General features: G+C 32.3%; 1 protein-coding gene across 1 annotated transcript; it reads left to right on the top strand.

Annotated features, from left to right (window-relative positions):
- Positions 1 to 1,985: 1,985 nt before the first annotated feature.
- On the top strand, positions 1,986 to 9,197 carry LOC118056491 (probable alkaline/neutral invertase D). The gene is made up of 5 exons (XM_035068712.2): positions 1,986 to 2,188; positions 2,831 to 3,264; positions 3,891 to 4,322; positions 7,084 to 7,642; positions 8,643 to 9,197. Exons 2-5 carry the CDS (start codon positions 2,878 to 2,880, stop codon positions 8,936 to 8,938), a joined length of 1,674 nt encoding a protein of 557 aa, XP_034924603.1. The 5' UTR covers positions 1,986 to 2,188; positions 2,831 to 2,877; the 3' UTR covers positions 8,939 to 9,197.
- The last annotated feature ends 2,544 nt before the right edge of the window (positions 9,198 to 11,741 follow it).

Here is an 11,741-nt window from a genome sequence, read left to right as displayed (position 1 = left end):
TTGGATGTTGGTTTTTTTTTTCAAAAAAAAAAATTCATCATTCAACATTTAGTTTATTTTTATTGATGTCCACAATTTATTTTGTTCTATTTTCTATGAAATTATCGCAGTTTTAAATGAATATCCTATCATTTTATTGATGCTTGATTTTATAAATATTTATTTTTGTTGTTGTTTCTCTAATCATTTAAATTGTTCTTGAACCTACCAAGTTGATGAATCACATTGAGTTAAGCCCCACATGATTTATCTTTTTTTACTATAAAACTCGCTAGTAACGCCATCCTTTTATTTTTGTGTTCAAGAAAAATTGATCTGGCTAGAAGCGTAGTGTGAATCAACGATGTAGTACGCATCTAACTAATGACATGATTTTAATTTTTATTAAGTTTACAAACATAAATAAGATTTGCATCAAGTTTTTGGTCTAGCAGAGCAATATTCAAAATCCACCTGAAACCTAACTTTGTCTTTACTATTTATACCAACCCCAACTGTGTATAAAGTATCATACATCTTTGGGTGGGCATTAAAATATCATACCTATTTGGGGGGTCGGTATCTATTGACTTGGAGTAGTTCATGTATTAGCCACATTAATGCAACATGACAACTTCAAATTAGACAAATAAGATTCTTTTATGGGTTTTCGAGTGTGCTAAAATTTTGATCCATATCCATCATCATTAACCTAACCTAAATTGCAAATCTTTTTTTTTTTTTTTATATAGATCAAGATATTTTTAAGTAAATTTTTTACCCATATTGAAATTGTTTTTTTTATAGAATAATTCAATGAATTGTGTTTCAATTGATATTCATTTTCATTTAAAAGAAAAAAGATCTCAAATTTTATAAATATATCAAGTCAACTTTTCACCCCTATCCAAATTATTTTTTATAGATTTATTTAATGAATTGCACTTCAATGCTCATTCCTTTCAAAAGATCTAAAATGTTATAAATACATTGGTTTATGTTGTAATAGTTGTTTTTTAAAGTGTTTTTTGTTTTTAAATATATCAAAATAATATATATATATATTTTTATTTTTTAAAATTTATTTTAAATATCAGCATATCAAAATAATAAAAAAACAAAAAAATATTATTTAAAATTCTACAAAACACTTTTCAACCGTAAATATAAATGAGGCGTTAGTTAATTGTTAATCTATCTATGTTAGGACTTCAATTTAACATTTATCAAATAAAATTAGATAAAAAAAATATTAAATATCATGGATTTGAATATCTACATTAAAACTCTAATTTGACATTTAACAAATGATACTACTATTAAAACTTATTAAATAACTTTTTTATAATAAAAAAAACCAGTAAACTTGAGCAAATTCAAAAATGATTTTATAAAATAAACTAATGAGAAGTAGAGCTGATTGGAAAGTTAATTTATATTATAAAAACTGTATATATCAACGCTCAATTTAACTGAAAGTTTAAACTTTTGATTCTGAATTTTTAAATTCATCTAATCAAGGCAGCTGGATTTATGGTGCGTAAATCATGTTTTTTTTAAATTATTTATTTATTTTATTTAAAATAATTTTTTTATATTATTTTAATATATTGATGTTAAAAATAATTTTTATAAAATAAAATTTTTTATTTTAATATACTTATAAGTAAAACATACTTAAAATTATCACTGCCGCACAATCACAAACCCATACATAATAACTATTATAAGAAGTTGCAACTGAACAATCCAAGACAGTTAAAAACTGGGCATGGACACTTAAGTTAACTCAATCTGTCACAACTCAAGCGAGCAATCACCAAATTTATAATGCTTTCTTTAATCAATCAATATGAATATTTGAAAGTATTAAAATATTTTTTATTTAAAAATATATTAAAATAATATATTATTTATATTTTAAAAATTATTTTTGATCTAAAAATACATAAAAAATTAATTATCCTCGTGCCCTATTAACCGGCCATCACCGTCTCCTTTCTTACAGAAAAACCTTGGAGGTCTCCTTCTCTCTCCCTCTCTAGCTATAAATATGAGCTGTTGCAGGCAAACCCCGCTTTCTTTCTTTCAACTGTATCTCTCTCTCCTACTCGTGTCTTCTCCTTTTCTTTCTCTCTTCACCGACCGTTTGCCGGCGAAATTGCTGTCGCCGGAGAGATTTTTCACCAGTCATTTTCTCACTGCGAAGGTTTTTCTCTTCTTCGAGTCATTCCTTCTTTCTTTGTTTGTCTCTTTTTCTGTGTAGATATTGAGGAGAAGCATTTCTTTGAAGGTTTTTAGATCTGGGTTTTTGTCTCTCAATTTTGTTGCTTTCTTTGTTGAACCTCTCAATTTTGACTCATTTTTTGCTTACATTTTTACATGAAGTGGTCGTTTATTTTAAGATAGTAAAAGTCTTTGTCTTCCGTTATTTTGATATTTTGTGGATCTTGATCTACTGCTGTTGGTTTTCAAGTTTTCGTTTCTGGATTTTAATGGAAAATGTAATTGAAATTTAAGTGTAATGTATGTGTTTTGTGTAAAATTACAAAAAGGGTACTTTCCAAATTTCTTCTTCTCCCTCGTAGCCCATTTAATGTCTATAAAGCTAAAAAGGGATAAGTATTAATTATTGGAGTATATTTAAATGGATAAGAGGTTTAATTTTTTCTTATAAATAGAGTTTATAGCATGTTGCATTTTCTATTTTGAGCTTTCCAAGTTTTTATTTCTGGTTTTTACTTTCCTGTTGATGATATTTGTGTGTGATTGTTAAATATTATCTTTGTATGTTGGCTGTTGAATGTTTATGTTCTAAAGCTGGTGATTCTTGTTTTGCATTTGGTGATAGAAACAAAGCATTTTCTGTAGCAATCAAGTTTTGAAAGAGAAAAACAAATGGATGGGACTAAAGAAACGGTGGGGCTTATGAATGTGAGCTCAGTGTGTCCAATATCCGAAATGAATGATTTTGATTTCTCTCGCCTCCTTGACAAGCCAAAGTTGAACATAGAGAGGCAGAGATCATTTGATGAGAGGTCTCTTAGCGAGCTCTCGAATGGGCTTGCAAAAGGAATTGATAACTTTGAGACCACGTGTTCACCTGGTGGAAGGTCCGGGTTGGACACGCCAGCCTCATCTGCTCGCAACTCGTTTGAGCCTCACCCAATGGTGGCTGATGCATGGGAGGCTCTACGGCGGTCTTTAGTTTTCTTCAGAGGCCAACCGGTTGGTACTATTGCCGCGTATGACCATGCCTCAGAGGAGGTCTTGAACTATGATCAGGTAATTCTTTTTTACCAAATGTGGAATTCTCTTTATGGTTTTGTTGGTTTTCTGTGTCATTAATGGAGCATCAGGCATTGGGATGTTTGTAATTGGTTTAATTTGTTTCTTTGGTTAATATGTTATGATACTTGATAGATTGTCTTTATATGGTGTTAACTGTATCTTGCTAATTTTATGCATCACAAAGAGAGGAGGCTCTATACTAAGCATGCAATAAGCTTAAATAAATGCTTTGAGCTGATGATGGTAATCCCATTAGGGGTTGGGAATCAATGATACTAAGGATGTCATTAAATTGTAAATTATGTTCAAAGTGAGGGAAATGGTCGACTTATATTTGCTCTGCATGTAAATTCATTAAACATATGAGCTGATAATATTTGAAGAATGCCTTAGGTGGAAGTACAGAGTAAAGTAAGGCAGGAATTTGATCATGTGATAAATTGAAAACTAAATCCTCTGATAAGCGCCATTTGTTTTTGGCAAATGATTTATTGGAAATTTCATAAATCTCGTGCTTCTGACTTCTCCAAATGGAAGGCAGTTGCAATGTGATTGTATGCATTTGTCAGGGGTATGAATTTATTATCATTTTTATGATTTTCTTGAGGTCTTTTGTCCAGGTTTTTGTACGAGACTTTGTACCCAGTGCCCTAGCTTTTCTGATGAATGGTGAGCCTGAAATAGTCAAGCAATTCCTTCTGAAGACACTGCATCTCCAAGGATGGGAAAAGAGAATAGATCAATTCAAGCTTGGTGAAGGGGCAATGCCAGCCAGCTTTAAAGTTCTTCATGATCCTATTCGAAAAACAGACTCTCTGGTTGCAGATTTTGGTGAGAGCGCAATTGGAAGAGTTGCTCCAGTGGACTCTGGTTTTTGGTGGATCATTCTGCTCCGAGCATATACAAAGTCTACTGGAGATATATCTCTAGCAGAAACTCCAGAGTGCCAGAAAGGAATGAGGCTCATATTGATGTTGTGCTTGTCAGAGGGGTTTGATACTTTCCCTACCCTTCTATGTGCCGATGGATGCTCTATGATTGATCGCAGAATGGTAAGTTTTCCTCATGTCTCTTTCTTCACCCCTTCCCACCTGTATGTATATGACTGTTGTTGTTAATTACTATTATGCAACACTAAATGCCTTTAGAGATCAACTGATTTGATTTCTTCTGAAAGAATGGTGGAGATTCCAAGCAAGGTTGTTAAAATCGCGGTTCAAGTCGTAAAATCGTACGTTTTTACGAGTTAATATAGACTTTACGTGCTAAATCATTCATAAAACTCGGAAATGAGCAAAATCGGGTCAAAAACAGTTAAAATAAAATGGATGAAATCGTATAAAATCACGTGATTTCACACCCGATTGAACGAGTTCGGCCGCAGGAGATAAAATTTCAGTATTTCTGCCACGTGTCACCCGCCTATTGGATGGAACAGATCAAAGGCAAGTAACTGATTAACAATTCACTCATGTTTTCCCTCGGCACGTACCCTACAAACGCCACTCACTTGCGTTACCTTCACCTTCTCTTACACAACACGCACATTCCAATCTCTCTCCACTTTCCTGTCCTCAAGAAAATCTAAAAGCCTCTCCCTGTCTCCCATGTTCTTACATTACAAAAACACACAGCACTTTCAGAAGTGACTCAGCTCTCTTTCTTGACTTAAAAATGGAAAGTTATTTTAAATTATGTATTAGGATGATTTTTATTTGAACCATATATTTTAAGATATTTGAATTATGTATGAATTTTTATTTGAAGCATTATTTTTAAGGTGCTTAAACTATTTATAAATTTTTATTTAAAGCATGAATTTTTTTTTTAATGTATTTTAAAATTCCTGACGATTTTTTTACGATTTTTACGATCCGATTTTGTGAACGGCTTTCCGTGCCGTGTTAAAATCATGATTTTAACAACCTTGATTCCAAGTAATTCATTCTCATAATTGTAGTCACTAGGCCAAGTTGGTTTGTTCATTAACAGAAAAATATTTTCCCTTTCCATTTGGAGTTTTCTTGTACTTCTCCTTTTAAGTTTTCCTTTTCCAATGTAAAATTGGAAAATGTATTCATATGTTGAGAACAAAAATGATTTTTTTATATTAGTGAACAAGGAAAAATATTATCGAGACAGGTGAAAATAAGGTTGTATTTTATCTTCATTACCCTTTCTTAATAATGAAAGACAATTTAAGAAAAACAAGCTGGTCACTAGAACTATAGGTCTTAGAACCAGGGAAAAAAAAAAAAAACAAGAAATACATCAAGATTACAATTGTTTATTTTTTTTTGTAAAATAAGTCAAAACCATAATTTTTAATAGTTATCTTAATCTTTTGTATTCGTGATAGTCTTTTGTATTCATGATAATCTAATTGTAGAATATTAATTTATTTCATTTAAATTAAAAATTATCATGAAAAGTTACATTATTAACTCAAAAAAAAATCTTTGTATTAGATCTATAATAAAAAGTAAATTTATTACACTAACTAAATATGAAAATGTAAAAAATAAATATTTACATTGCTAAAAAGTGCTTATATATAAAAGAAAAAAAAATGTATTGCTTCTCTTTTCTTCATTTGAAAAAAAATGGAAAACTTGTAATTGTGGGGAACCTCTAAATATGCTTTCCAAACTCTGTATAAATTTTAAAAACTGAAAAACTAGTTTTTTAGTTTTCTAGACAGAGAAATATTTGAAAAAGAAGTTCCAGTTTTTCTTTTTTTCTGAAACTTTCCAGAAAATTGGAGCATCGCTCTGTTTTTGAACAATTACTTTACTTCTTGAAATAATCTTTTTTCTAACTAGCAAACTCCAACAGGTAGTAGACATGAGACACATAATACATTGATGAAACTGGTCGCTGGGTGCACCACACCTTTGTTTTAGCTATCAATTACTTGTTTCTATCCATCCCCTTTCTTAAAACAGGAGGGGAATTTTTGGGAGAATTGCAAACGATTAGTATACAGGAGTTAAACATAACCTAAAATTAACTTAATGTTTATGATTTCATATGGAGTATGTGTGAAATTTAAACACCCTGTTAAATACACTAAACCCTTTTGGCATTGGTTAAATGCTAATGGAGTGTACATAGCTTGTGTTGATTAAGCTCCTGCAGCCTAGGAAGTTCCCTAAAGTCTAAGTATCCTGTTTTGTTTAATGTGAAGTAGTGCATGCAATCATGTAGAGCTGGATCTTTTTTTTTTTTTTTTTTTTTTCCAGTTTGTATTATCATTTAGCATGCTTATCATATCACAATTTTCAGTTTCTTAGTAAAATAAAGTCATATGCAGTCCAGAAGCACTTTGAAATTAACTCTTTGTTTCCTTCCAGATTTGCTTTAAGACAACAGATGATGCCATCTTTCTGTATTTTCTCTTTATAGACAAATGCAGTCAAATAAACAGACATAGAGTAATATCAATACTAATTACAAAAAAAATAAAAGGAAGAAATTGTCATACTATGTGAATGTGGGCTTAGTTTTTCTCATGAGCATATACACTTTTCATCTACTATTTCCATGGATTGACTACCATTCTGCTTGTATCAACCCCATCCAGTCATTGTGACAACATGGTGCTTTGATAACTTCCTTGTAACAATAACTCGCATAGAGGCCAAATTATCATAATCTAGTTTCTGTTTCACCCTCAACCACTCATGTGCATGCACACCTAAATTAAAATTCTTAGTATTGTATAATTTCTCTTGTAGGCTGTTCTGTTTTGCTCATAGGGTTTTGGTAAGTTCAAGCTTGTTACATGTTCAAACTGCATTGATTTATTTGCAGGGCATCTATGGTTATCCTATTGAAATTCAAGCACTTTTTTTCATGGCATTGAGAAGTGCTTGCTCATTGTTGAAACATGACGAAGAAGGAAAAGAATGTATTGAGAAAATTGTGAAACGTTTGCATGCCTTGAGCTATCACATGCGGAGTTACTTCTGGCTTGACTTTCAACAACTGAATGACATATACAGATATAAGACTGAGGAGTATTCTCACACTGCTGTAAATAAGTTCAACGTTATTCCTGATTCAATCCCATATTGGGTATTTGATTTCATGCCAACTCGTGGAGGCTACTTTATTGGCAATGTTAGTCCCGCGAGGATGGATTTTAGATGGTTTGCTTTAGGAAATTGCATTGCCATCCTGTCTTCTCTTGCAACTCATGAACAATCAATGGCTATCATGGATCTCATTGAAGCTCGCTGGGAGGAGCTAGTGGGAGAAATGCCTCTAAAAATAGCTTATCCTGCAATAGAAAGTCATGAATGGCGAATTGTAACTGGTTGCGATCCCAAGAATACTAGATGGAGCTATCATAATGGAGGATCCTGGCCAGGTATGTTCCTTATTCTGTCTGTTTAATTGATTACTCTCTTTCGTGACTAACGGATATCAATTAATAAATATTTCCTTCCATAAGGAGTCCTTCTGTCATACTTTTTTAGATTCATTGACTGTATTTGGTTTTAAAAGGCTGAATCTGAATCTGAAACCATAATTGTATTTTAAATTTAGAAGCTAGTAAAGAGAGAGAACCAATCATATTGTCTAGGTTATCTGGCTGGTTCTACAGTATGGCTTTCAGTATCCCCTTTGCTTTTACTATTATTCAATTTAGCTATACCGAATACTTTTTGCATTTATAGATATTGTGCTGGAAGTGGGAACTGGAAACTAATAAGACGCTGAGATAGTTTTACCCATACTGTGATCTTCTTTCAGTGATCCTCAGATTGCACTAATTTATAGATCCATGAAGTCCTCAGCTTTTTGAAAATTAATAACATGACCAACATGCATGCATAAATTGTAAATTATTGAGAAGCTCTGCCTGCATTATCATGCACTGGTAATTTTCTTATTCTTTCGTTTTTATCCCTGCAACATAGAGCACTCCCCTAAATAATAATAACAATAATAAGATTTGAGCAGTGGCTAAGTATCAACGATACTGAGATCATGCAAGTAGCCTGCATTGGTTGTGTTAGATAAATTTATATGTTCATAAGGGCATACAGTAAACAAATTTCCAATAGTAGGATGAGCTGCTCACTCATTCACTGTAATGATTTAGAAACGAGTGTAATGGGCTGAATTCAAGTTACTAGAAATGGCACTGCCCAATCTATTTCCTTCTTCGTTTTCATGAGCTAAAAGCCTCTAATCTCTTCCTTCAAAATTTTAGCAATGAAACTTCCTTCAGTTTGTTATTTCTGTTTCTCTTAACTTAATTTTGAAGGTCTTTCTCACATAATATGCAGAGAATAAATAATGTGTATGTACATAACATGTCCTTTTGTTTTGCACCATATATTTTTTTTTCCTTTTCCTTTCAGTGCTTTTATGGTTGCTGACTGCTGCGTGCATCAAAACGGGACGACCCCAAATCGCAAGAAAAGCGATTGATCTTGCTGAGACCCGTCTACTGAAAGACAGCTGGCCGGAATATTATGATGGGAAACTTGGCAGATACATTGGTAAACAGGCAAGGAAATATCAGACATGGTCAATTGCTGGATACTTGGTGGCAAAGATGATGCTGGAGGACCCTTCACACTTGGGGATGATTTCTATGGAAGAGGACAAGCAAATGAATCCTGTGCTCAAGAGATCATCTTCTTGGACTTGTTAAAGAGGGCATTCAAGCAAAGGATATAAAAAGAAGAAGAAGAGGGAAACACCATGGAAGGCAAGAAACGTGGGGTTTCATTACAGCACCATTCTTTGGCATTTTGCCCTTGTAGGTTTGATCAAACTTTCGGTTTTCTGTACAATAGTTTCTGCTAAGACAATGCCCTGCTTTTCTAATAAGCCATACATTCTGCTGTTTGTATTGCAAACATTTTGAATGGTATATTGGAAGTGCCATAATTGATATATATTATGGACGTTTGACAATAAAAATGGAGCAAGATTTGTGTTGATTGTTAATCAAAGGACTTTCCACTGCAAGACACTGGAAAAGGTTATATGATATACAGACTTTTGAATTCAAATTTGATGCACCCTTGCTGTGCAAAACATCTCTGTTCTTTTCATTATAAACGTTAAACTCAGAAACAATTTCTTTTTTCGACAACATTTTGTAGTTCTTAATCTGCATATGCTCAAGTATTTTATTTAGGATAGTGAAGGGCTGCATGGATATAAATGGTTATTAAACCACAGTGACCCTTCCTCCTCTTGCTATAGTTCTGATTGTTTTTAAATTCAAAGAAATCTAGATGTCTTCCCATCAAAACAACAATAATCATAATGCTGATAGCAAGTAACCAAGCATTTCTCCAGTCACTTGGGAAAAAAAAAAAAAAAAAAACCTGCCAAATTTTCTGGTAGATACAATTCGGGGACCATGGCTTTCTTTTTATAGTTTTCCGTCAAAAAGATTTACTGATTTTACTTGTGGTCGTAACGCGACATGATGCAAAGGAAGAAAATGCCATGCAAATCTTTGATGGACCACAAATGATAAAATCTTGAAAACCTCATGAGTGATGCTGGAGAACATGAAAACACCTTCACGAGCCAGTGTTGATGGGGATGAGTCCCGTGTTTTTGTTGTTTTACTGTATCTTTTACGTCAAAATTATTATGTTTTTTATTTTTGTCTTTGTATATATATATCATGGAACACTAAATTAAACACAACTTTGAAATTAGAATAAGTTAATAGATTAATTCAATCTGAATTGCTTAAAAATTAAAGGTTCAGGTTCTTGATGGACCCAATATAGTTGGAGAATTTTGCCTGGATTCACCTGAATCGTATTCTTTATCGCTCTCCTTTCATTTTATGCCAACAAGTCCAATGATAATGGCTGGACTCAAGAGAAAAACTTGTGCCTTGTGCACGTGAAACATTCGCACAAGTCGTCATCAAGGATTCCAACCCCTCCTCTCCTCCACTATTTTTAGTCCATGGGAGAAAATAAAGAAATTCCCTGGCTGCTTATTGTGGCTGTAAATCAGCATCCAGCTTTTGCAGTGACAACTTTCAACACTAAATTGTTAGCATTACTAAGCTGGATACCTGTTGCAAAGTCTCCTTCCAATGCTTCCATGTAAAACTTGAGTCCAAAAGTTAGAGTTTGCAAAAATTACAAAATATACTAAAATAGCCCAGTGTCTGTATTACTGTTTATATATACACAAATCACAGTAAATTGAAGTATTGTAATGATAGAGCTGTTCTTGCTACAAAGAGTTGTAAAGACTGCAATGAAAGATTGAATTATCTTTTCATTGGAATGCATTTGACATTGAATGAATGGTTTAGAAGAAAACGGTCAGTGTAAATTTTAGTAGAACACGTTTGGCTGCAGACACCCGGCGCAGAGGTTGTCATATCCTGGGCACTAAGGCCAGACGCAGGTAAGCGAGTTTGCACAACGGCGTGCTGGAAACAGACTCACATGCTTGGGTCTCGTCTGACCCATGTTGGGGATCTGTATACCCTCTTAGAGGTTGTAGACCCTGCAAAGAAAAAAATAAAAAAAGATAAATAATAATAATTGTTTTAAAAAAAAACATTATTCTTATAAAAAACTTCTTCTAACTAAAATCACTTGTCGTGAGTCTTGTGACATAAAAGTCTCAAATCAATACGAATAAGTAGCCCATAGCAACACCGTTGAGGAAGCTTTCCTCTTTTTTTTCTTTTTTTTTATTATTTTATTACTTAGGCTTCTAACAATAATTGAAGTCCATAGCCACACAGAAAGTCATCGAAGAAGGGTATCGTCAATATTGTTGTGTATCGAAATGATTGGATCCAATGGATGACTTATTGACAAAGTTTTGAGCAACTAAAAAAAATAATTGAAAGGAAATATCAAAGAATTACTCGGTCAAAATAATAATTATTAAGTTATCGATAAAGTTAAAAAATGATTTTATATTATTGTTTTATCGTTCAACATTAACAAAACTTAACTGAAAATTTAATGTTACTGTTCACTATAACAATATAATAGTATTTTTATCTCTTCATTTAAAAAAAATTCATTCTTTCCAAGAGTATTGAATTGTTTTTACATGTTTTATTTGTTATTTTTAAATTGATCAAGATAAATAAATATTTTTTCATCTTAATTTTATAATAAAATTATAAAAATATCCTTGAAAGCAAAAAATTTTAAACTTGCTTCATGTGGTTTTTTTGTATTTTCACAAAGGATTTTTTTATTATTAAAATTTAAGCTGAAGGGTAATTTAATATTTAATCAAATATAAAAATAATAAATAGTTATAATGCACAATAAAACGATGAAAATACTTTTAAAATAAGAAAAGTTAAGCCCTGAGGTTAAGGGTGTTTTTGGTTTATTACAATTGTTTTTTTTTTTTAATTAGAAAGTCAAGCTCAATGGTACTTTTATATTTAGATAAAAAAAGACATGCATGTGTGGCACACCCCCCCTTTGGGTAGTGTGTGC

The sequence above is a fragment of the Populus alba genome, chromosome 19 (genome assembly GCF_005239225.2).
Source record: "Populus alba chromosome 19, ASM523922v2, whole genome shotgun sequence".
Taxonomy (NCBI): domain Eukaryota; kingdom Viridiplantae; phylum Streptophyta; class Magnoliopsida; order Malpighiales; family Salicaceae; genus Populus; species Populus alba.
The sequence above is the reverse complement of the archived record's forward strand: the minus strand, read 5'-3'. Positions and strand labels throughout refer to the sequence as shown.